Source organism: Notamacropus eugenii, chromosome 2 (assembly GCF_028372415.1).
Source record: "Notamacropus eugenii isolate mMacEug1 chromosome 2, mMacEug1.pri_v2, whole genome shotgun sequence".
Taxonomy (NCBI): domain Eukaryota; kingdom Metazoa; phylum Chordata; class Mammalia; order Diprotodontia; family Macropodidae; genus Notamacropus; species Notamacropus eugenii.
Window position 1 is genome coordinate 350,960,157 of NC_092873.1, and position 26,639 is coordinate 350,986,795.

A 26,639-nucleotide genomic window follows, 5' to 3' on the forward strand; every position below is an offset into this window, starting at 1 on the left:
AGTAGTAAAAAAAGTTGTATAAATGGAGTTTTCAACTGAAAACACTGGGATTTCAGGAAAGGCCTCACATGGGAGGTGGATCCTGAGCTGGGCCTTTAAGAATGCCGGGATTTTAAGAGACCATGGCAAGAAGGGTGTTCATTCCAGTTGCGGAGAATAGCTTATGCAAAGGCATGTAGATGGGAAATGGAATACCAAGTTTGGGGAATAATGAAATCTGTGTTGTAGTCTAAGCCTGATTCATGCTGGTCCAGCACTTCAGGTCTAGAATTGGAATGAAATATGACAATGAGATATTCATAGACCATCTATCAGTTAGCAGAAAGAGCTTTACTTAGCTATGACAAGGCAAGAATATTCAACAAGGACATGGCATTGATTCAGTTGGGCATATTTTTTTCTGCCTTTGTGTTGGCTGTGATGACCAAGACTGAAGGAGGAACTCCTTACTCTTTGTACAATGATTTTTGTACTTAGACCATTAGGAAGCTTAATTGAGCCTCAGTCCTCTGAGCCAATTAATTTTCAAGGATAATTTCAGTACCTTTAAAGGAAAAATTAGCCTAGCTTATGGGGTATAGCCTTTGGATATTGTTCCTACCACACCCCAGCTCTTGGTGGCAATGTCTTAAATGTCTTCAAGAAGATATTCTACCACTTAAATTGTTTTAGGGCTATTCTTGGATAACCTTGTCCTCTGGAATGCCAGAAGCCTGACACAGGCAACATTGGAAGACAAAAAAAGAAATAAAAAGATAATTTAAAAGAGAGATTTTTTTTTGCAATTATGCAAAACATTTCCATATTAGTTGTTTTGTACAAGACTCAAATAAAAGGAAAAAAATGAAAGAGAGTGAACAATGTCAGGCTTCAGTCTGAAATGAATCAGTATCAGTTCTTTCTCTGGAGGTGGATAGTATGCATTATCATTAGTCCTTTGGGATTGTTTTGGATCATTGTAGGGCTGAGAATAGCTAAGTTATTCACAATTCTTCATCCACAATATTGCTATTACTGTGTATAATGTTCTCCTGGTTCTGTTGATTTCACATGCATCAGTTCATGTAAGTCTTTCCAGGTTTTTCTGAAATCACACTGTTTATCATTTCTTATAGTACAATAATATGCCATTACAATCATATACTCCAGCTTGTTTAGCCATTCCCCAATTAAGGGGCATCCCTTTAATTTCCAATTTTTAGCTACCACAGTAAGAGCTGCTATAAATATTTTTGTACAAATAAGTCCTTTTTCCTTTTGGGGGATATCTTTGGGATATAGACCTAGTAGTCATATTGCTGGATCAAAGGTTATACATAGTTTTATAGAACTTTGGGCATAGTTCCAAATAGCCTTTTAGAATGGTTGGATCAGTTCACAACTCTACCAACAGTGCCCCAGTTTTCCCACTTCCCTTCCAACATCCAGTATTTTCCTTTTTTATCATATTGATCTCTCTGATAGGTGTGAAGTGGTGCCTTAGAGTTGTTTAATTTGCCTTCTCTGATCAATAATAATTTAGAGCATTTTTCATATGATTATAGATAGCTTTGATTTTTGTCTGAAAACTACCTATTCATATCATTTGACCATTTATCAATTGGGGAATGACTTGTATTTTTATAAATTTGACTCTGTCCTCTATATATTTGAGAAATGAGGCCTTCCTCAGAGATACTTATTGAAAAATGATTTTTCCCAGCTTTCTCCTTTCCTTATAATTTTGGTCACATTGGTTTTGTTTGTGAAAAAAATTTTCATTTTCTATAATCAAAATTATCTATTTTAGATTTTGTAATGCTCTCTATATCTTCTTCATTCCTAAATTCTTCCCTTATACATAAACCTGACAGATAAATTATTCCATGCTTTCTTAATTTGCTTATGGTATCACCCTTTATGTGTAAATCATGGATCCCTTTTGACCTCATGTTGATATGTTGGTCTATACCTAGTTTATGCCATACTGTTTTCTAGTTTTCCCAGCACTTTTTATCACACAATGAGTTTTTGTTCCAAAAGCTTAGATCTTTGAGTTTATCATATACTAGATTACTATGGTCATAAGAAAGATTTTTTAAAATTACTTATGATGGTGCCCAGAGAAACTAATAAGGGTACCTCCTCCCAAAGCTTTGTACCAGATTGTCCTTGTAGCACTGTTTCCAATGACCTCCCAAAGGCCACATAAAAAGACCCAAACAGTTCCTTCAACACAGTTTGTAGGCAACCTCCAGTCTCCTCCACAGGAGGAGAAGGAAGACTAAAACTTCAAGGCATTGTCTTCCCACTTTGGAAGGACAGAATCTTAGATTTTAATGATCTGGTCCATGTTGTAGATGATGTCACTTCTTTATAGTTCACAATGTGTCTCCCTATGTAAAGCAGTACCGCGGTTAGAGCATTAGGCCTAGAGTCAGGAAGAGCAGAGTTCGAATCCTGTCTTAGAAATTTATTGGCGAGGTGAACTTGGGAAAGTTTTTAACGTTTTTTTCAACTCTAAAATAACACCTTCCTCCTTATTTGTGAAGATAAAATGAGTTAATATTTGTAAAGTTTTTTGTAAACATTAAAACTCTATATAAGCACTAACTATTATTATTACCAAGTGCTACTAATCTACTGATGCTTACCCGAATCAGTGGTTAGCTTGTTGAGCAGCCACTATTATTATCAGTCAAACAGTATAATCCTATACTTCTCAATCATTGTTCTTATGCCTTTAGCAGACTCATTGAAAATCACCTATTAACATCTGAATGAAGGGTTCAAGTAATTTAAACCAAATACTGGTCTTATTAAAGCCAACAGTGAAGGAAAACTCCTTCCTAGGACAATCAAGAAGAAGGTAATATACTATGCCATCAACATTTAGAGTTGCTATTGTCATTGAACTTTTCCCTCATCATGCCTGTGCAATTAGCGTATACATTCTTTATCCCATGATAAAGAAGAGCAGCTGTGAGAACATCAAGACCACAGTACAAATGATGACATTTCTGGAACAATCATTATTCTTCCTGGTAGGTCAGAGTCATAAGTAGTAAGGTAGCTAAGAGATCATTACCCTGTCCCAGTGCCAGGTAAATACCAAGAATCACACTTCTTCAATGTCTCAACCCACTACCCAGGCTTTCCTCTTCCTTGGGAGTTCCGAGGTAGTGACTGGGGAAGATAGAATACCAAATCTTTGTCCATTTCTCAACTTCTTCTAAGGAACTCTTTTTCCATAGGGACTAAGTGGACAGTTTTACTTTTCCCCTGTCACTAGAAAGCAAGCTATTTGCAAACAGTACCAAGCCTTCTCTGGGAGAACATTTCAATGATAACTGGCCCTTGAAGAGCCCCATTGATTCTGGATTCCAAGGGCTATGCTGGACCTGCCTTTGTCATTGCCTCTTTCAGTGCCCACTCTGTTGGGGATCCTTCTGGTATAATGGCTGCCTATTCTACTGCCTGATGCCCCTGAGTCTCCCCCCCCACTGCCCTCTCTGCCAAGAACAAACACTGCGCTCCCTAAGGCAGAGTCTGGTAATTCCCACTTGCACCAGGCCCAAAGCACTGTCCTCCTATGCATGGTGCCTCAGTATAACTTTTAATGCTGCTATGGTTCCCTTTTACCAGATACTACCACTGCTGAGGCCCAAGTGCTGCCTCCCTAAGACCTGGACTCCTTTGGGGTCCACTCTGAGGGAATCCCTCACTCACCTTTCTCTGGAAGTCCTAGGAGGAAAAAAAAACTTATAGTTTATACGAGTGAGAGTAGAAGCTATTTATACTTTTAAACTTTTTAAAAGTGATGCAGTCCTCCCTCCCCACCCTTAACCTCAGCAAATCAAGTTCATCTAGCCATTTGTCCATATTCCCAGTTCTGGAAAGGTCTATGAGTTCCCAGGGAGGATCAAGTATTGAATTTTCAAGTGCCTTCCCTCAGTATCTTGCAGCAAAGAGTCCCAACAATGTCCTTGTGGCACAGTTCCCAATGACCTCCCAAATGCCTCATAAAAATCTCAAGCAATTTCTTCAACACAGTTCTTAGAGAATATCCAAATACCAGTCTTTAGAGTGGGCCAAGGCCTACCACAGTGGGTGGGACTGGAGAGCAATATCACTCCTAACTACAAAAATTATGCAAATTTACAAATAACAGTTTGTAGCACTTATTTTCTTCAGGAAATGGTTCTTAAAAAAACCACACAGAGCATATTCATATCTATCTGAAGTGGTTGAGTGTCCACAAACAGTTTACTCTTTTATCCCACTACCCCCAGGACAATGGTTTACTCCAACAGAAGCATGGAGGTTTCCCAGGGCTCACCTCTCTCTACATCAATCTTTCCCCACTTCATTAAGGCAATTCTGATCCAGCAATGCCAAATGTAACCAACATTGTAGGCTAGGCTTGATGCAGGACAGTCTGGTACTTCAGGTTCAGAACTGGAATGAAATAAGACATTCATAGCTCATCCAGCAGTTAACAAAAAGAGGCCTAGTTAGCCACAGCAGGGAAAGGATATTCAGCAAAGATATAGCACTGTTTCAGTTGAGAAAAACTTCCCTGACTTTATATTAGATGAGCTGGTCCTGTTGTCAGAACTTTCAGGGAGGAGTTCCTGACTTTGCATGTACTGACTTTTACGTACTACAGCCACTAAGAAACGAGTCAGTGGTTGAAGCCTAGTTAACATATTTTAAGGAAAAATTTGTCTAGCCTGCGTGTTGGGCCTGAGGGTATTACTCCTCACCCCAGCCTTCTTGGAGATAACAGACCACGTAAAGAGCAAAACTAACCAAAGACAAATGGACTTTATCTCTTGCCAAGATGAAATCAGTCTGAAAAGGTAGGTGGGAATCAGGCTGTAAATAGCTTTAAATGTTAGGCTGAGGTATTTTTTTATGCTAGAGGAAATAGAAATCTACTGAGGATTTGAGTAGGGAATCTTCAGTACTTTGGAACTGATTGGCTATGGGGAGAAGTGAGGTAGGGAAAAGAGTCAAGAATGACTCTTGAGTTTCAAAACTGGGTAACTACAAGATTGGTGGTATACTTAACAGAAATCAGAAAATTTGTAGAAGGGGTAGTTTTGGGTGGAAAATAAAGAGATCTATTTGGGACATGTTGAGTTTGAGACACCAATAGAATATGCAGCCGATGATGTCCAACAGGAAGTTAGCCTCAGCAAAAAGATAGGTTGCCTCTTCCTCAGTGGAAGGAGGAAAGAAAGGTTACAGTGAATCTTTATTTAGGTAGATTTTGAAGTACCGGGTAGGGGAGATGAGGGAACTCACAAGAGGCAACTTCAATTATCTCCAAAAAGTAGAAGGTAAGGGGTCATATGGTCAGAAACAGGGGTTAGAAGGGATTCAGTTGTTTGACTTCACCTTAGCCCAGGATTCTGCCCTATAAGAGTGAAGAATCATGGAATTTAGAACTCGAAGAGAACTTAGAAGTCATCCCGTACAACTCTCTCATTTTATAGATGAGAAAATGGAGGGCCAAAGCTGTGTGCTTTGGAATCTTGGGATCCCATTAGTTGTGATCCCAGAGCCTCAATCTCTAAACCTCAAATGGAATGAGAGAGTTAGGTTCTATCTACAAGCTGGGCCTGAGAGCTCAATGGTGTTTAGATAATGGACATTTTTACCTATTGCCAAGTGAGTGGAGGGTCCATAGGAATATGGCCTAGGAGTTCCTTCTCCCCCCACTCCCTCCACCAGCCTCACATATAACTGCATGTCAAGTAATAGGAAGTCTAGACAGGGACAAACCTTGGAAGATGCAGCAGGGGTTCTCTTCCCTTAACCCCATCCTGGGGGGGTCTCTGTTGGGCAGCAGGCCCAAAACTCACAGAAGAGAAAGGAGAGAGCAGGCAGCAAACAGGAGTGCCCAACAATTACCAACCAAACCCAGCAGTCAGTCTTTCCAGTGGAGAGCTGGCAGACTGGGTGTGTGATGGGGCCAGCATTTCTTGGCAGTAGAGAGCACAGTCCATCTAGTCAATGCAAAGCTCCCCACTCCTCCCCCCAACTCCCTAAGCTCAACCTAAACTGGGTACAAATTTCCCCTTATCCTATTATTCCCACCCTCCCTCCTTGCCCCCTCCATCCCTACCCTGGGAGACAGGGAGCAAGGAGACCTCAAGAAAGGGTGAGGGCAAAGAGGAGAAAGGGTGATCATTGACTCTATTAAACAGAATGGGGTGTTAGGTTTGGAATTAAAACTTAATTTCCCTTCCAGATAAATCTTCACCCTCTGCCTTCCACTTAGTTCTGTGTCTTCTCCCTTAGCTACTTCTGACCCTGATACATTCCTTCCAGACAACGACAAAATGCTCTCTTACTCTACCTGGCACAGAGTGGAGGCTGCTTAAGTGGTCCCTGGCTCCCTGACCTTGGCAGGATTTCTTAAAAAACAACACTCCTCTGTATTCTATACCAATTCTCCCTCTGTCCTAGATGTCTCCTCAAAGGTAATGATTTCCCAGAGGGTGATAGTAAAGGCATGTGATCTTGAGGAAGCCCCTTTAGTTTTCTTATGTGCAAAATGAGGGAGCTGAGCTAGCTGATCTCTAAGGTCTGCTTTGACTTTCATAAATTCTAAGAGTTTAAGATTCTACTTATAATCTTGGGGAAAGGGCCATGCATGGGGTGTGACCAGCTTGTATTTGATCATAGGCTAAACAGACACCCTAGAGTCAGAGCCTTAAAGAATGATTCTTACATTCAGGAGTGTGTCTTACACAAATCTGCCCTGAGAACAGAAACAGATTTATAAGCAGACGCAGGGTTTCTTTTTCTTCCTTCTTTTTCTCTCTCTTTCTTTCTTTCTTTCTCTTTCTTTCTTTCCTTCTTTCTTTCCTTTTCTTTCTTTCTATCTATCTTTCCTTCTTTTCTTTCTTTCTTCCTTCCTTTCTTTCTTTCTTCCTTTCTTTCCTTCTTTTCTTTCTTTCTTTCTTTCCTTCTTTCTTTCTTTCTTTCCTTCTTTTCTTTCTTTCTTCCTTCCTTCCTTTCTTTCTTTCTTCCTTTCTTTCCTTCTTCTTTTCTTTCTTTCTTTCTTTCAGGGGGCAGGGGGAAGGGGAGGAGAGGAGACTTGGGTGGGGAGAGACAGAGAGTGTGAGGGAAGTGTGATCCAATGGTATACTGTCTATTCAGTGGCATAGACTGTCTGTACAGTATAGTGTATATACAGTGGTATAGACTGCCAAATTTAAGAGACTTGAATTTCAGTCTCTTTACTAATCAATCAACACACATTTATCAAGTAATTATTATATGCCAGAAAAGAGATACAAAGGATGGAATGAAGCAAGCCCTATTCTTAAACAATCTATATTCTAAGGGAAAGGAGGGGAAGCGGCTAGAAGTATATACAGAATAAATATAAAGAGAATAAATACAAGTCAATACTAAATAGTTAAATACAACGTCATTTGGGAGGAAAGGTAGAAGTTTGAAGAAATCAGTAAAGGTTTCATGTAGACAATAATACTTGAGCTGTGTCTTTTTCTTTTTTAATGTATATTTATTTATTTATTTTTAGTTTACAGAATATAACAAGCATTTCCATAACATAGTATAATAAAGATGATTGCACAGGAAACTACAACTCTATTATGTACAACTTGCTATTTCTTCTAAATATATAATGAAGTTATCTTGTCAATTTCTTTTTTTCTTCCTTTCCTCCCCCCTTACCCCACCCTACAGATGGCTACCATTAGACACAAATAGGTATTATATGTAAAATTTTCTATACATACTTCTACTTATCAGTTCTTTCTCTGGATTATATCATAAGGCAGTAATTATCAAAACTATCTGCCACTGGCTAAGAAATAGGTACATCAATGGAACAGAATAGACATATAATTTACAACAGCAAATAAATAGGATAACCTTATATTTGACAAGTATAAAGACTTAAGATTTGAAAATAAAAATTGATTATTTGGTAAATAATTTGGAAATTTGAGATGTGTTTTGAAGGAAGTGATGGCTTCTGTTAGGTGAAGGTGAGGAGGGAGTATATTCCAGGGAAGGGGGATGGCCAGTACTAAGGCCCTGTGACATCCAACAAGTCACCTAACATCTTTAGACCAAAGTTTCCTACTTAAAAAGTAAGGGGTTTGGACTAGATGACCTTTAAGGACTCTAAATCTATTATCCATGACCCCATCTTTGTACCCAAAAGAAAAACAACAACCAAAAATGACTGCTAGGTCATAGACTCCAAGTGAAGAACTCATCCTTTCTAAGCTTTGGATAACTTCCTTAGTGCCTAGAAACAGGTCTTAGAACATAGTAGGCATTTAATAAATAGCTGGTGAATGCATATATGTGTGAAAGCAAATGTTCAGGAAAAGAAGACTGTAGGACGTGGAGGTAATTGACAGCACTACAGCAGCAAAGGTGCCAGGAGTGATGTAATAGGGGTAGAAGAATAAATGGCTGTCCCACAAATTGCAATATGACTGCCTTTCCAATTTTGACCTTCAATATTCAAATAGTGAAAACTTAAAAACAAAGAGTAGAAAGGGCGTAGTCTGGGCACCTTTGATGTGCTGTCCCTTTTTCTACTCTGACCTAATGCAGTCATAAGGTTAAGAAATGTCTACTCCACCAGACCACCCATCCCATCCCCCTATTTTTTTATAAATAAGGAAAAAGATTTAAATGGTGATGGGAGCTAAATGGATGCTCTAAGAAGGAATCCAGCTCTACCACAAGTTCAAGATATAATCAGCTCAACCTTTTTCTTAGAGGTACATGGATTTCTGACCATATCCTCACTCATTTGTCAGGATTTCTATTTAATCTTGACCTAGAACAGTAATCATTATTTCTATGAGATCAGGGTACTTGGTTGGAGCCCCTGTGGTATCAGGAGAATGAAAGGATCTGGGTCATGGCTGTACCTAAAGCCATAACCAATAATTCTAATGTTTGGAATAGGTATCACAAAATGTGGGAATGAAGAAAGGCTGGAGGAGAAGATTGTATCTGGGGTGCTAGAAGGCATTGAGAATCCCACATCAGCCAGCAAATGTACTGTCCATTTTCCATTGGAATATAAGCTCATTGCAAGTAGGAATCCTTTCATTCTCTGTAAGGCCTCCCTGCTTTGAGTCTCCTAATACCCCAATCCAAGGATGGGGAACCTGCTGCCTCAAGGTCACATGTAGCCTTCTTGGTCTTCAAGAGCTACACTCGAGGACCTAGAGGGCCACATGTGGTTTTGCACACTTGAAGACCTAGAGGATCATATGCGGTCTCAAGGCTGCAGGTTCTCCACCCATGTCCCAGTCTATCCTCCAGTTAGTTTTCAAAAATGATTTTACTAACACCAGGACCATGTCAATTTCCATTCAACAAACTCTAGTGGCTCTCTATTGCCTCCAGAACCAATGTAAAATCTTTTGTTTGGATTTTAAAGCCCTTTATAACATGACCCTGTCCTACTTTTCCAGTTTCTATCCCACTTAGCAAAGATTCTGTCCTCCTTGGTGTTCCTATAGTGAGATATTTCATCTCCTGATTCTCTGCATTATTTCTAGTTGTTCCCCATGCCTGGATTCCTCTCCTTCCTCCTCTCTGCCTCTTAGCTTTCTTCAAGTCTCAGCTAAAATCCTACCTTCTGCAAGAAGCTTTTCCTGATCCCCTTTAATGCTAGTGGTTCCCCTCTGCTGATTATCTCCCATTGACCTTGGACATTTTTTGTTTGTGCATTTTGCTAGTCAGTTAATAAATATTTATTAAATGTCTACTATATGCCAGGCACTGTGCTAAGCACAAGGAATATAAAAAAAAGGTAAAGGACAGTTCCTGCTCTTGAGAAGTCCACAGTCTAGTGAGGAGGTGGCACACAAATAACTGCTTACAAATAAACTTCATAAAAGATAAATAGCAAAGAATCAACAGAGAGAAGGCATTAGAATTAAGGGAGATTGGGAAAGACTCCTGTAGAAGGTGAAATTTTAACTGGGGCACGAAGGAAGCCAGGGAAGCCAAATGGCAAAGATGGGAAATCGTTCCAGACATGGGACTGCCTGTGAGAATGCCCAGAGTTGGGAGATGAAGCATCTCATGGGAGGAAGAGCGAAGAGGCCAATGTCATAGATGTTTGTATGTAATCTCCTCCATTAGTTATACCTTCTTGAGAGCAGGAGATGCTTTTGCCTTTCTTTGTATTCTGAAGGTTTAGCACAGTGCCAGACATATAGTAGACACTTAATATTTGCTGACTTGTCCCAGCATTTCTACCCTAGAAAAATGGAGACCACCCCATATATGTATAATGATAATAATAATAGCTAGGTATTCATATAACACTTTAAGGTCTGGAAAGCATCATACACACACACACACACACACACACACACACACACACACACACATATGTATTTCTTACAACAATCCTGGGAAGCAGGTGCTATTTTCATCCCCATTTTACAAATGAGGAAACTGAGGCTCAGGAAGGTTAAATGACTTGCCTCAAGTCATACAACTAATAAATATCTGAGGCAGGTTTTGAAATCAGGTTATTCTGACTCCAAATCCCATATTCTATGGACTGCACAACCTAGCTGCCTCAACTATAACCAAGTTTTCTTCGGAATATGGTTACATGTGGATTCAGATACCATCTGGTAGCATCCTAATGAACCTGCTATAAAAGCCCTGTCCTTCCCACTCTATTACCCAACTCCTCTAAGCTCAGAACCACATGGGGAGCTAACAGAAGTAGATCTAGTAACTAACCTCAGCCACATATAACCTTGGAAATCATTTGCTGTGGAAGGATCACAGCTCTAAATACCACAAGGCCAATGAGAGAGAAAGAGGAAGAGGGCCAGTCCTGTCCTCAGAGAACTTTCCATAGAGCTGATCCAGTGGCTGTAGTCATCTTGTTGACCTGATGGCATCTTGAGTGAGAGGAAGCCAAAGAACAGGAACAATCCTCTACCCATTTGGGTGAAAGGTTGGAAGAGGATTCTTTCTTGTAAATAATTTTTCCATTTTTAAAAATAATTTTGGCTTCTACTTCCAGGATAAGACAGAAATGTCAGTTGGAGAAAAAGTTGATAAGTTTGGGTAAATCACACCTATTTAGCAACTGCTCTGTGAAGGGCTTGCACTTGAGGTTTCCAGGAAACATGAAAAATTTCATGGCGTTCACGGTGCTTCCTATCTTCAAAGAGTTAAGGAGATTATGATGATAGCTGGCACTTATCTAGTGCTTTATGTATATTTTCTAAATTAATCTTTACAACAATCATGTGGTATAGGCACCCTTGGGGCAGTTAGGTAGCACAGGGGATAGTGTGAGTGCTTGGCCTAGAGTGAGGAAGACTCATCTTCCTGAGTTCAAATCCAGCCTCAGACACTTACTAGCTGTGTGACCCTGGGTAAGTCACTTATGCCTGTTGCTTCACTTTTCTCATCTGTCAAATGAGCCAGGGAAGGAAATGGCAAATCATTTGAGTATCTTTGTCAAGAAAACCCAAATGGGGTCATAAAGAGTCAGACACAACTGGAAGAACTGAACAAAGGTGCCGTTATCATCCCCATTTTACAGATGAGGAAATACATGAGTGATGCCCAGGGTCACACAGCTTGTCTATGCTCCCTCTTGACTCCCAAGTCTAGAACTCTGGGTGATATAGCTTGAGAACAATGACAATACAATTGAGAACAAAAATAATTATTGAAGATAAAACTCACTTTGGAGTAAGTTGCTTTGATCGTGTACAAATCACTTTGCCTCTCTGGGTCTCAGTTTTCTCAACTACAAAATGATGGGGGTGGTATAGGTGGTATAGGGAGTGGAGTTGAACTATGTCATCTAAAATCTGTGAAACAACATGCTAAGTATCAAGTAATATATTATAAAACCAAGTATCGTAGTACCAAGAAAAGGATCAGAGTTGAGTAGAGTTCAATTCAGAAAAACTTCCAGGAGGAAGTAAGTTTTGAGTTAGTTCTTGAATTAGTGATAGATGTAAACAGAAGTGGGGGAGGTCAGCTTAGATAATTACAATGCCAAACCCTAATATATGTATCCAGTGAAAATATATCTCTATTATTCTTAAGTGTGAACAAAGCTTGGATACCTCCATAGATGTGACAGAAAATCTTTTCTGTTGGCTGCAGGACTTGGTTCCTATTTCCCCTCATCTAACCTGTAGGAACCACTTAAACTTCAAAGGATCCACAGAATTTGGGTTTTTCCCTTGGTGTCCCAGCAGTGTCCCTGGAACGGCTGATAGTACAGTCTGCATGGGGAACTAAAGATGCACTGGATGTGATGAAGAAGCAAATTTTAGACTCTCCAAAGAACCCAACAGAAAAAAATACATCATTCCTAAGGGGAGCATCTTAAGAATTCCAGCAAAAAGATTTCTAGAAACTGTGAGTTACCAATTTGCTGCAGGTGGTCTCTAAGTTTGAGTTCACTTACACCTCGCCTCCATATATACTTGTAGAAGAGTATATCAAAGACTTTTGGGGAGATGTTTTGTACCAGTTATGCCCATATAATTAACACCCTTTTCTAAAAGCTAATTAATATGGTTGACTCATTGATATCACTGATAATCATGGCCAGAAGCATATCAGTTGGTATTCATAAGCACAAAAGAAATACTTCCAACCCCTCAAGGATAACCTAGAGCCCTGAAATAAAGTGACCACTCCCTTGGGACCTAATTTGAGTGCAAATAGAAGTGTAGGAAAGTAGTCCAGAGCACATGCAAAGATTAGGTAAAAGAATGGGAAGAAGATATTGCAGATAGAATGTACAAAGGCATAGAGGAAGTAATCAAAGGAGAATATGTAATGAATTTTTACTCCTGGCTTTAAGTCTGGGTATCTTAAAATTCATTTCATAGCCTAGGTCTCCCCAAAGACTCTTGGTTCACAATGACCAGGTTCAATCCTAGAAACTGACCAGAAAAAGTTCGTTTCTTTTATTTGGCTCATAGCCCCTATCCTTCCTCTCTCTAGCCTAAGAGGTACTAATTTTAAAAGGGCTTGTCACTTAGCAAATAAGTATGACTCACTGAGAAACATGGATACTGACAATAGGGAGGAGAGAGACAGAGACAGAGAGAGAGAGACAGAGAGACGGAGAGACAAAGTTGGAAGATGGAAAGAAACAGAGCCCAGTGAGAAACAGAGAGAAAAATGTGTCAGTGGGGGGTAGACAGATATCAAAAGGAACTTGAGGTCCGAATTCAGAACTGTCCCACCTAGCGTGCGTCATCTGGTTACTTTGGGAGTAAAAGGGACAGCTCAGGGAGCCATAGCCTGCCAGTCCAGAGTTGTAAGAGATGCTGTTCCCTTAACCTCATTTGTTCCATGGGTCTCTCCTCCTTGTTCACTGCTCAGTTCCTTCAGCTCTGACCCCATTTCCTCTGGATTTCATTCCCTGAGGAACAGAGCCTGGCGTTTCAGACAGAGACTAGGTAAAGGAGGCAGACTGGGGAAAACTAGGAGTAGAGAGTCTTTCACTATCTCCTTCACTTTATTTAAAAATGATGGGGTTTGGGGCTAGCTGGAGAAAGCCTCGTTCATTTGGTAACTAACCAAAGATTTAGACGCTTGGGGATTCACTAGGATATTCATAGATAATCCCTGGAATAAAGAACTAACCAAATAGAACCAGTTTCTTTGTTCTTTACCAGATTTGGAATTTGGGTACTGAGTTAGATACAAATGAGGATGTAACCCTATGCTTGCTGATTCCAGTAGGTTGGCTGCTGATAGAGAAAGACCCCGGGTACAACCTGGAAGGAACATGGAGCATATCTTCATACCAAAAAGCTGCTCTTTGCATTAATCACAACCTTATTAATTCAGGGCCTGAGAAGAAATGGTTAGATCTTCCTATGATACCTCCATCTTGGCTCCCTCCATATATTCAATTCAATAAACATTCACTGAGCATCTGCTATGTGCAAGACTCTGTGCTGGTCCCTGGGGATACTAAGACAAATCAATCCTTGACTCAAGGAGCTTACATTCTACTAGAGCCTTAAACCTCCATCACTACAGAGAGTTTCCTATGCGATACTCACTGTCTTTGCTGGTCACTTAGTCTGTAATACCAAGCCTTTCTGGGACAGTAGCTGCACCCAATGACTCAGACTTATATAATAATTTACAGTACAGTTTGCACGTATCTGGAAAACAAAGGACTTTACATATTTCATCTAATTTGAACTTTGAAAGAACTTTGTTGGATAGGTACTGTAGGTGCTACAAATATATTGATATTTCCATTTTTCAGGTGAGAAAACTGAGGCTCTGAGAGGTGAAGTTATTTGCCTGTGGTTCTATTGCTAGAAAGTATTAGAAATGGAATTTGTTCCCATGTCTTTATGACTCCACGTCCAGTCTTTTATTGAACCACTCTGCCCATTTCTTGAGTACAGAGAGATGCTTAACAAGAAGAGTTAACCTAGAATCACAGTTGGGGGTGGGGTGTCAGTCAATCAATCAGTATTTATTAAGTGTCTTCTATGTGTCAAGCACTGGGGTATATAAAAAGAGGTAAAAGACAGTCCCTGCCCTCAAGGAACTTACAATGTAGTGAGGGAGACAACATGCACAAAACATATTCAAAGCAAACTATGTGCAGGATAAAAAGGAAATCATTAAAAGTGGGAAAGCACTGGAATTGAGAGTCTAGGGAAGACTTCCTGTAGAAAGTGGAATTTTAGTTGGGACTTATAAGGAAGCCAGAGAAATCATTAGTTGGAACAAAGGAAGGAGAACATTCCATCTAGATATGGGGGGCAACCAGAGAAAACACTCAGAGCCAAGAGATGGGGTGTCTTGTTCATAGAACAGCCTAGAAGCCAGTGTCACTGAATTGAAGAGTATGTGTGTGGGGGGAGGGGGTGGGAAGGAATAAAAAGACTTGAAAGATAGGAAAAGGCTAGGTTATGGAGGAATCTCAGTGCCAAACAGATTTTATTATTTGCTCTTGGAGGCAATAGGAATTTATTGAGTTGGGTGTGTATGTGTGTGAAATGATCAGATCTGAGTTTTAGGAAAATCACTTCAGTGGCTGAATGGAGAATGGATTGGAGTGGGGAAAGACTTGAGGCAGGAAGGATACTTCCCCCCTCCCCAAAGAAAAGCAGTCTACTGCAGTAATCAAGGCTTGAGGTGATAGCCTCAAGTAGTGGCTGTGTCAGAGGAGAAATGGGGACATATTCCTGGGATTTGGACATTTTACTATACAGATACACAAAGTAGATGGGATACAGAACAAAATTATATATTGCCATGTTTAGGCAACCCTAATTAACCCCCGTGTTTAGGGTTTATATTGTTCAACTCTTTGTATTGGCCTTCCATTTTCATCCTTGTTTCTGTGTCTCAGTCTCAAAGATCTAAGTAGGCAGGAATTCGGCCATTCATTTTGGATATCACCCAGCTTCATGCTATATGCAGATAAGGGCCTTATGACTTGTTGAAATTGACAAGGTTGATGATAGTGGTCATGATGATGGGACCATAAAATGAGGATGACAATTGTGATAAAGACTTTTCTATCAGGACAGTGTACAATTTTCTTTCTTCTATCTTCAGCATTGATTCTACAAAATAGAGTCCCTATTGCTGAGCAAAGAGAACAGTTGTTGGTATTTACAAAATCTTGTCATCCTCTCATTATACTCACCCCAGGGACAAGGGCCATTGATAGAGAAGAGAATAAGGAGCAGCTGGCAACTTTGATACCCAGGAGGGAGAGGCCTCTTCTCTCCTATCCTTTTTGCCTTCTTCCTTGCCCGTCCAGGTGGGGCAGAATTCTGCCTCCTTTGCCAGCTCCTTAGTTTATCAGGAGAAACCATGTCAATCTGGACATGATCCAATTCTTCCACGGTATCAGTAAGCCAGTCAACAATCATTTATTAAGCACTTACTATGTGCTAAGCACTGATGATGCAAAAAAAAAGCAAACATCATTCCTGCTCTCAAGGAGCTCACATTCTAATGGGGGAGAAAATATATTTAATATGAATATGAAAATAAATAGGTACATACAAGATATATAAGAATGGATGCTAGATAATTTTAGAAAGGAAAGGACTAGCAATTGGAAAGACCAAGAGAGGAGAGAGAGCATTCTAGGTATGGTGATGGAGTTAGGTTGTGGGGTGGGGTGGGAACAATTAATGCAAAGACACAGAGAAGGGAGACAGAGTGTAATGTTTAAGACAAGTAGGCCAACTTAGTTGAATTGTAGAGTATGTGGAAGGTCTAAAAAGTAAGGAGACTGGAAAGGTACGAAGGGACCAGTTGTCAAGAGTTTTAAATGACAAAAAGAGGACTTTATATTTGATCCTGGATGTAATAGGGAACTGCTAGAGTTGTGGTGAGGGGGTTAGAGGGTTGTGTATAAGCTCAGACCTGTGCTTTCTGAAAATCCCTTTGACAGTTAGTGGAAGATGGATTGCAGTGGAGAAAGACTTGAAGCAGGAAGACTACTTAGAAGGCTATCACAGTTGTCCAGGCAAGAGGTTAAAGTGCCAAACTAAGGCAGTATCTGTGTTACAGAAGAGAAGAGGGTGTATCTAAGAAATGTTGTGAAGTTAGAAATGGCAAGATAAGATGGTAGATGTGGGGTCACTGAGGGGAAAATGATACAGATTTTGAAACTGGATGATTGGGAGGTTGGTGGTAAGTGGTAAGTAAAGTTTAGAAGAGGGTTTTATTTTGGGGATGGAAGATAATGAATTCAATTTTGACCATATTGAGTTTGATCTGTCTAGTGACTATTAGTTCAAAATGCCCAAAAGGTAGTTAGTGATATAGAGACTGCAGCTGAGGAGAAAAACTAGGGATGGATACATAGACCCACAAATCATCTGCAAGGAGATAGTAATTGAACCCATGGCAACATCACCAAGTGAAATAATATAAAGGAGAAAAGTAAAGATGGTTCAGGATAGACTAGTTGTTCATTCCACTTCATAGGCCCTGGATGCCCTGTATCCAATCTGAGGTACAGAGATGTGAAACCCATTTGTCCAGAGGCCCAATAGAATATCCCCAGCTCAACTTCCTTCTGAGGTGGAAGGCTGGGCTTCTTTCATGAGCCTGTCTAATTTTTTTTAACTTTGTAGTACTCCACTTGTTATTGTTATTTTTTCTTAACATATTCCCTGGAACAGATAGAGTAGAGATGGCTCTGATCACATTAAAATGGAGAAACTGAGATCCAGGGATGTGATATGATGCCTAAAGTCTTATAGTAACTCATCCATGAAGTAACAGATCACACCTAGGTTTCCTAACTTCAAGCCAAGGCCTGCTCATACACTAGCAATGTTCTGTTTATCTAGTGACTCCATTGGGGAAGGCAGTTTTGGTATGGTAGAAAAGAACACTGCATATGGGGTGAGAGGAGCTGGGTTCAAATTCCAGCTCTACTATTTACTACTTTAGGCAAGTTGTCTAACACCTCTGGCCCTGCCTCAGCACTCCCTGGAAACCCCAAATGTAATAGTGAAAGGGAAGTTTCATTATGCAACATGTGACATCTCATCCCGGCATAGTTTGGGAATATATAAACTTCAATTGACCTTTCTGGGCTCATTTCCTCATTTTTAGAATGTCCCAGAGCCATCACAAGGATAAATAAAAGAACAACAATGAAAGTACTGCATACTATTTGGAATAAAAGAGCCCTACAAAGAAATGAGTTTAAATTTTAACGAGCTAAAGGAAAAAGGCAGAAGAACTAGTTTATTCCTTATTGCCTTTTATGAGACTATTCCATCTTTCTTGGAAAAAAATTTCTTCACTTTCTTGGTCAATTTAAAACATTCCAAATGACAAACCTTGAAAGAGTCATTTCAAACCCATTAAAAACCCTTCACAGTATCCTCCATGGCAAACATGGGAAGCCTGTCTTCATGTCTTCTTATTTGATTTTCCTTTGGTGTATAATAGATATGTGATGCAGTGAAAAGGTCACTGGATCTGTCACTTGAGGATTTCGGTTCAAAACCAAATTCTGCCACTTACAAAAGGTGTGACCTTGGGTATATCTCCTAATTTCGTTTGCCCCAGTTTCCTCAATAGCATAGACTATTGTTGTTCATGCAGAGAGAAAAGCATTGGACCTAATGTTGAAGTCTACCCCAAAAGTACAGTCAATGATAATTTGTAGCAAAATCATTTTGTGAGATGCAAGAGGTTGCCTGGGAATCTGACGTCCAGGCCACCTGGGCAAGCACTTGAAGTAGGTCATGTACTTTTGCCACAAATTTCCATTAACTGCTTCTGGTGGGAGGAGGGAGGGTGAGAGAGGGAAAAGCAGGTTTCTCCACCTTCTGAAAGTGGATTGGAAGTCAGAAAGGGAAAACAAGGGCCAAATAAGTCTCACAATATACTTTTATATGCAGGGGTGGCTTGTCTGAGTAGAGTCTGTCCTTTTGAGTCCCAGTCAACCAATCATCTTGAGTCCTATTCCTGCTTCCTATCTGTAAGGCACCAGTGGGTGTGCCCATATTCCATGGGGAGGAGCACTTTAGATATTTCCCCACAAACATACCTTTTAATCTCATCCTTTGTACTACAGAACTCAATAAACAGAACAGTGACTCCCCTGGGCTTCTCTTTCACACACAGATGTGGACTATACAAAAATAAAACTAAATGAATTTGGAACTAGATGAATGACTTGATTCAAAATGTATAATCTTTAATGGTGCAATGTCAACTGGTCAGTAATCTCTAGTGCAGTGACCCAGGGATCTGTACTTGGTCATCCTGTGTTTTATATTTTTATCGGTGACTTGAATAAAGGAAGTAGATGGTATGCTTATCAAATTTGCCAGAGATATAAAGTGGATTATGGAGTATATATGGCTAATACGTTAGATGACAGAGTCAGGATCCTGGTTGATTGTTGTCCTTTGTTCTCGAAGAGGACCAAAATGACATTATCACGATAAAGTGAAGTTTCAGTGTATATGACTGTGGCTGATCAGACCAATACGAGCTCAGAATTCTCTGTCATATTGGGCACAGATGCTCCGTGTGAACATTTGAGATGGTTACTCCAATTTGTGCATCCTACATTTCCTTTGTGCTGTTTCAATTCTGCTTTGCTCATAGAGCACAGCACCTTTTCTGACATGGGCACACTGTCCTGAATGGTCCTGTGCCAGCATCTCCCATATCCCACAATCAAATCCAAAGTTCTTGAGAGAGACCTTGACAGTGTCCTTGTATTGCCTCTTTTGACCACCATGTGATAGCCTGCCTCATGAGAGTTCGCCATAAAATGGTCTTTTTGGCAAGCATACATTTTGCATTCGAACAATGTAGCCAGTTCATTAGAGTTGCTCTCTCTGAAGCATAGTTTGAATGCTTGGCAGTTTAGTTTGAGCCAAGACTTCATTGTCTGGTACCTTATCCTGCCAGGTAATCTTCAGAATCTTCTTAAGACAGTTCAAATGGAAGCAATTCAGTTTCCTGGCATGGCGCTGGTAGACTGTTCATGTTTCACAGGCATACAGCAATGAGGTCAACACAACAGCTCTGTAGACCTTCATTTTGGTAGTCAGTCTAATACCTCTTCCCTCCCAAACTTTTCTTCAGAGGCTCCTAAACACTGAGTTAGCTCTGGCAATGAATGCATCAACCTCATTGTCAATGTGTACATCCCTGGAAAGTACACTACCAAGGTTAGTGAACTTATCCACAGCATTCAAAATTCCTCCATTTGTTGTAATTGATGGTTCCACATATGGATGGTGTGGTAGTGGCTGATGGAGCACCTATGTTTTCTTGGTGTGGATTATTAGGCCAAAATTAGCACAGGCAGCAACGAATTGATCTATACTTTGTTGCATTTCAGCTTCAGAGGCTGTATTGAGTGCACAATCATCTGCAACCAGAAAATCATGCACCAACACTCCCTCCACTTTAGTCTTGGCTTGTAGCCTTTTCAGATTGAAGAATTTACCATCAGTATGGTAGCTGACCTTGATGCCTTGTTCATTGTCATTGAAGCATTTGACAACATGGCTGAAAACATCATGCTAAAAAGCATGGGAGCAAGTACATAACCCTGTTTCACTCCATTGGTGACTGGGAAGACAGGAGAGCATTGGCCACTATCCAGAACCCGGGCAAACATACCATCATGAAACTGACGTACAATGCTGGAAGTTGGAGCTGGATACACATTTTTCTGGAGTGGTGGCAGTGAAGGGGAGCACAATGAAGCTGGTGTAGGTTTTGCAATCAAAACTAATTTAGTCAGTAAGCTGGTATGACTGCCAAAAGGAGTGAACGACAGGCTCATGACAATGCAATTGTCACTTGCAGGAAAATGCCATGCCACCATCATCAGTGCCTATGCTCCCACCATGATGAACCCTAATGAGGTCAAAGAAAAATTTTATGAAGACCTAGAGACCTTTATCCTCAATGTGCTAAAAGAGGACAAGCTTATAATTCTGGGTGACTTTAATGCTAGAGTAGGCTCAGACTACCAGACTTGGCAGAGAGTCCTAGGGAGGGATGGAGTTGAAAACAGCAACAGCAATGGTCATTTATCGCTGAAGACTTGTGCATTGCATGACCTTCTCATCACCAACACTGTTTTCCATTTACCTAAATGCAATAAAACTTCATGGATGCGTCCTCGCAACAAACATTGGCATCTAATAGACTATGTGATTGTAAGAAGAGACAGACAAAATGTGAGAGTGACAAAGGCAATGTGTGATGCAGAGTGCTGGACTTAGCCTTTCCAAGCTTAATATTCACATTAGTCTAAAGTGCTGCCCCCAAGGCAAAATGACTAGCAGAAGAATTAATGTCAACAAATTAGAGCTCTTCTCTGAGAGTAAACAGTTTGTTCCTACAATGGAGCAGTAAAGGAGTGGGCAGCTTTCAGAGATTTGGTGTACAGCACTGCATTTGCTCATCTGGGTCAGAATACTCACAGACACCAAGACTGGTTTGATGAAAATGATGGGGAAATCCAGAAGCTGCTAAATGAAAAACGAGAATTCCATAGAATTTACCAGCAGGATAGTTCATCCATCTCTAAGAAGGCAGCATTTAATTCCATCAAAAGTAAAGTACAAGCAAAGTTTAGAGAGATACAGGATTCCTGGCTCAGTAAGAAGGCAGATGAAATTCAGTTTTATGCTGACAATAACAATCCAAAGCACTTTTATGATTCCCTGAAAGCTGTTTATGGACCAAAAACCTATGGTGCATCACAACTACTCAGTGCTGATGGAACCACATTGATTAGTGATAAGGACATGATCCTAGAGAGATGGGCTGAACACTTCCATAGTATTCTCAACAGACCATCATCAATCAATGCTGAGGCCATTGACTGTTTACCTCAGGTTGAAGTCCATCCCTCCTTAGCTGAACTTCCAACTGAAGAAGAGGTTTTGAGGGCCATTAGGCTCACTTCATGTGGCAAAGCACCTGGTACTAATTCTATTCCAGCTGAGATTTACAAGGTAAGGGGACCATTGCGCATACAAAAACTGACTGAAATATTCCAGGGTTTATGACAAGAGGAGGTTGTCCCACAGAAGTTCAAGGAAGCCTCCATTGTCCATCTCTATAAAGGTAGTGGGGATAGATTGTCTTGCAAACATCACAGAAGGGTCTCTTCTTTTAGTCATTGCTGGCAATATTCTTGCTAGATCTTCCTTAATAGGCTGATCCTTCATCTGGAAGATGGTCATATACCTGAGAGCCAACATGGCTTCAGAAAGAATGGAGGAGCAGTCGATGTGATGTTTGCTGCCTGACAACTCCAGGATAAATGCCAGGAGCAGAACAGAGGTCTGTATGCAACATTTGCACATCTGACCAAGGCCTTTGACACTGTTAGTCATGAGGGCTTATGGAAAATTATGTCAAAATTTGATTGCCCAGAGAAGTTCATCAGTTTTGTATGTCAAAATCATCCTGACAGATTAGGGCATTGGACCAAATTGAATGAGATGAAATTCAATAGAATTCAAAAGATCGACTTCATCATGCTCTGTATAGTACAGCAGCACATTTTACAGGGATGGTTGGCTGTTGTCCTTCATTCTAGATGAGGACCAAAATGACATCATCATGATAAAGTCAAGTTTCAAAGTGCGCAACTGTGGCTGTTCAGACCAGTATGAACTCAGAATGCTCTGCCACAGATTGGGCACAATTTGGGGTGGATACTTCAAATTTGCACATCCTACATTTCCTTTGTGTTTTCTCAATTCTCCTTTGCTCATACAGCACAGCACCCTTTTTGATGTGGGCATGCTATGCTGAGAGGTCCTGTGCCAGTGTCCCCCACGTTGCACAATCAAATCCGAAGTTCTTGAGAGAGACCTTGAGAGTATCCTTGTATTGCTTCTTCATCATTAGAGGGATATTGATAAGCTGGAGAGCAACCAGGATAATGCTGGGCCTTGAGTCTATGATATATGAGGATAATCTGAAGGAACAGGGAATGTTTAGCTTGAAAAAGAGAAATGTCAGAGGTAACATGATAGTTACGTTCAAGAAGAGTTATGTGGCAGACTTGTTGGCCAAATACACCAAGAGAAGTGGCTGCAAGTTTCTAAGAGGCAAATGTAGACTTGATGCCAGGAAAACTTTCTAATAATTAGAGCTGTCCAAAAGTGGAATGGACTGCTTTTGGAGACTGTAGATGTCCCCTCCTCAAAGGCCTTAAAGCAGAGGAAGGACAATCAATTGTCAGGGTCATGTATTATAGTAGGAATTTCTTTTCAGGTATGGATTGGACCAGAGAGCCTCAGAAGTCTCTTCCAACTATAAAATTCTGATTCTTTAATTTTAGGTTGAGCTACTTCACTTGGAATGTAGGGGCTGGTGGAGATTTGGAGAAAAAGAGGCTGTGAGATGGGGAGCTGAGCGGATTTGGTTCGTTGCTATTTTAATGCAAATAATATGCAAATTACGTAATATTTTGGCATGCTTCTGAGGGAGATCCCATGAAGTATAGAGAACCCAGATTCAGATGATGTCATTAGGTAAAACTGAAGAATTTCTCAACTTGAACATTTTAATGTTGTCTCCTTCACTGGGATGCTCAAGATTCACCTGAAAAGATGTCGTGATGTCACTATAGACCCTGGCCACCCTGCCCTCCCCCTCTCCTTTCATCACTTGATGTCACACAAATCATTTGCATACTACCTGGGGCTGGGCGTGACGCTCCCCCTTTCTGGGTTTTTTCATTGGCAGCAAGCAAAGACCAGCCCCCTCCCAGGAGCGCCAATAGGAAGGGAAGGAGGAGTCTTGGGTGAGGATGGACGGAAGTCTCGTCCAGTAAGTTCTGACCAGAGAATATGCGAGCCGCGATTGGGCTCCGAGTTCGGGGCCTGGTAGGCACGGGCCAATGAGAGTCCGGAACAGGAGGGGGCCGGTCCCCGCCCCGCAGGGCTGATAAGCTGTGGCGGCGGGGGCGGGGGACGGTGTGGGGCTCGCTGCGGGGCCGAGTCGGGCGGGTTGATGGCTGGGGCCGCAGCGGGCGGCAGAGGCGGAGGGGCCTGGGGCCCGGGGCGCGGAGGGGCCGGGGGGCTCCGGCGGGGCTGTTCTCCCCCAGCCCCCGTCGGCTCTCCCCGGGCCGGGCTGCAGCCGCTTAGGGCCACCGTCCCCTTCCAGCTGCAGCCACCGCCGCACCAGCGCCGGGACGGGGGCGGTCGCGCAGGTGAGCCCGGGCCGGGGGGCCGGGGCCGGGGCCGGAGTCGGGGTCTGAGGAGAGCCGTTGGGGGAAAGGCTCGTGACGGGAGAGGGGGAGGGGAAACTTGAGGAGAGGGGGAGAGGACTCGCGTGATGGGGGGAGGGCTCGGTGACCACGGGGGTGACATTGGGGGCTGGGAGGAGGAGGGGGTATTGGAGGATAGCGGTGAAGGAGGGGTTGGAGAAGGGGTGAGTGATGGGGAGAGTTCTGGTTGCTTGGACGGGGATTTGATGCCTGCATGGGGGAGGGACGTGTAATTAAAGCACCCTGGACCGGGGTGGGGGGTGGGGTGGGGGGAGGAGGGGTTCTCCAAACTCCAGTTTGGCCCAGCCTGTTCCTTCACTACAGTTCCCCTGCCTACCACTTCGTCTGAGCTTCCCTTTGTGCCACTTCCTCCCCATTCCTGACGCTGGGCAGCCCTGAGTTAATTCCATCCAAATGTCTGGATTAGGTTAATTTAGCTGCTTTCACCTCCCTCCCCAAGTTTTTACTTGTGATTCATTCCCTTCTTTCCCTCCCAGGTGGAGTGTGGCTTAGAAGTTTTTAATTCCAGGATGATCTCTCTGCCTAGTGTGGCTGCCTCATTTTCACATACTGAGAGAGAGAGAGAGAGAGAGAGAGAGAAAGAGAGAGAGAGAGAGAGAGAGAGAGAGTGAGTGTGTGTGTGTGTGTGTGTATATATGTGCGCGCGCGTTAATGGAACCTAGGCATGGTTGTCTCCTCTCACCCTGTTAGTATGGAGGATGCGGATTTTGTTATTGATACATGGTGGCAAATATTTGCCCACTCAGTTTTCCTCTTGAGCACAGCACCCAGAATGGTATCTCATGAATAGCATGAGCTGAGGACCAGAGGATGGGAGGGGTGGAAGCATTATAGAATGCAAGATAGTAACAAGTCAACTTTTCTTTCCTACCCAAAGCTGTTACTAGCCCCACAAATGCAGTCTGCTAGGAAGGATGAAAAAAATGCACTTTCACAAGGTGATTGGCTTCAAGTTGAAAGTGATTTGCCTTGCTTTTGATTCATACCAGATGTGAGTGGAGATCCTCATCGACTGAACATCATTGAACACTTATGGCACATCAGGAGTTGTACTGTTCCTATCCTCAAAGCATTAACAATTTTGTCTAGATTTTTAAATGCTACACCTCTGACACTTCATACTCTAACCCTGTGCAGTGTAGTTACTAGCCAGATTCTCTGTTGGAATTAAGAGGTTTCCTGAAGTAGAACTACTCTGTTCCTAAAAATACTTTATTTTAGATTATGTTCAGCAGTGACCATCAAATCTTAGAATGGAGAAGAAACTTATCACATCTGCTAGCAAGATGGCGACCCAGTTGTAAAAATATGTCCAGAATCCAGTGGGGAAGAGAAAGGCAATGCCCAAACTAACTTATGCTTATTATTATTTGTAAAACAAACCACAGAGCTTGAAACCTGTTAGTTATGTTTTGACTCCTCCAAACTCAGAGCCCAAGAAAATTAGTGGAATAGCAGGTATTAGAACCTTAGTCACTTTAACTGGAAATCAATAAACATATGACCCATGTGGTAGTTGGAAACCTACTGGCAGACATATTTTAAGAACAAGTGTTCATGCAACTTCCTCTGGCATATCCTTTGGAGTAACTGTTCAGTAACTTTTCAGCCAGTAACTGAACCTAAATGGAAGGGAGATAGTGGATAATATGGGATGGGATGAGGGAGTGGACTTCTCTGCCTGGGTTCTTTGCTTAGTCTGCATCAGTTAAAGTTCCTGTTGCCCTGTGATCCTAGAGAGAAAACAGAATAGAGAGCTTTCATAACATGACAGATGATTTGGAACAAGTTGTATAGCTAGCACTTTTGTAAATTTTCCTAAGTGACAGGAATGATCACCCCTTCTCTTGATCAGGGAGGTTTATTGGATTTTTTATTTTTAAAAAATGAAGTCAGAATTGGAAAAGACTTCCAAAAATGGCAGGCAGGATTTTCTCTAAAGAGTTTGCCTAGTGGCTGTTGTTATAACCTGCCCATTAATCTTGGGAAAGGGAAAAGGGAGGAGGAAACAACAGCAAAGTCCAGGGCCTCTGAAACTTAGTAGCCAAGCATTCTGAGCATGTGCCTGCTCTGCCTTGGGATGAGAGAAGACAATTTTCCCTTCCCACTGTAGTTCCTAAACATTGGCAATTCCAGTGTTTCTCCCTTCAGTGTCTGCTCAAACTACCACTTTCACATTGAGAAGCAGCAAAGATGGCTTAATGAAGGACTGTAGGATTTGTGTTAAGGAAGGAAACCCCCTTCATTTGGAAACTGCCTTCCCCATGCCCTCCCCCCAGCCAAGTTGAGAGCTCTGTTGGCTGGAGCCCCATTGCCTTTTCAGGCTTCAAAGAACAAACTCAGGTTGGTAGGAAACCAGTACTGCAGGTTTCAGAATTTCAGGGCCTCCCCTTGCACTCTCTTACTCTCTGTCTTTTAAAATGAGCATTTTTAAACAGGGTTTTGAAACCCATCTGTCTAAAAATCAGGTGAGCCTGAGACTGGGTTTCAAGAAAAATTAAGTGTCCTTAGTGTTAGTATTTCAGTTTCCCATCTCCAAGTGATGTAACGTTAACTCCAGGCTGGGCAGTTATCTTTCTGCCCCACACCCTGTCCTGTTCTTGACTAGATCAGAGCTTGTAAAAAGATTATTAATGTAAAGAGGGGGATTTACCTCTGGCTGCTGCCATTCATCTACATGGGATGTCTTCTTTCAGTCATGTTGAAAGTTTAGAAAAAAATCAGTTAGCCTTAGTGCCTTATTTTATTTTAGAAACCCAGTGTCTGGTATGAAGAAAGCCAAACTAGGCAGCCTAGAGAAGAAAATTAAGAGATTCCAGGAAAGGCAAAAATGCTA

The 26,639-nt window shown here is 41.6% G+C and overlaps 1 protein-coding gene across 3 annotated transcripts in view; it reads left to right on the plus strand.

The window, feature by feature from the left end:
- The window catches only part of FAM117A (family with sequence similarity 117 member A), a 96,190-nt gene that overhangs the window by 22,008 nt on the left and 47,543 nt on the right, over positions 1–26,639 (plus strand). The window contains exon 1 of one of the 3 annotated variants that reach the window (XM_072646103.1): positions 23,460–23,725. The exons of 1 other annotated variant lie outside the window; for it this stretch is intronic. In XM_072646103.1, the coding sequence (XP_072502204.1) occupies positions 23,527–23,725 (199 nt within the window). In that variant the 5' untranslated portion in view covers positions 23,460–23,526. Of the gene's footprint in view, positions 1–23,459; positions 23,726–26,639 lie in introns of those variants that run through there. One more of the 3 variants, XM_072646104.1, reaches the window with a different exon arrangement.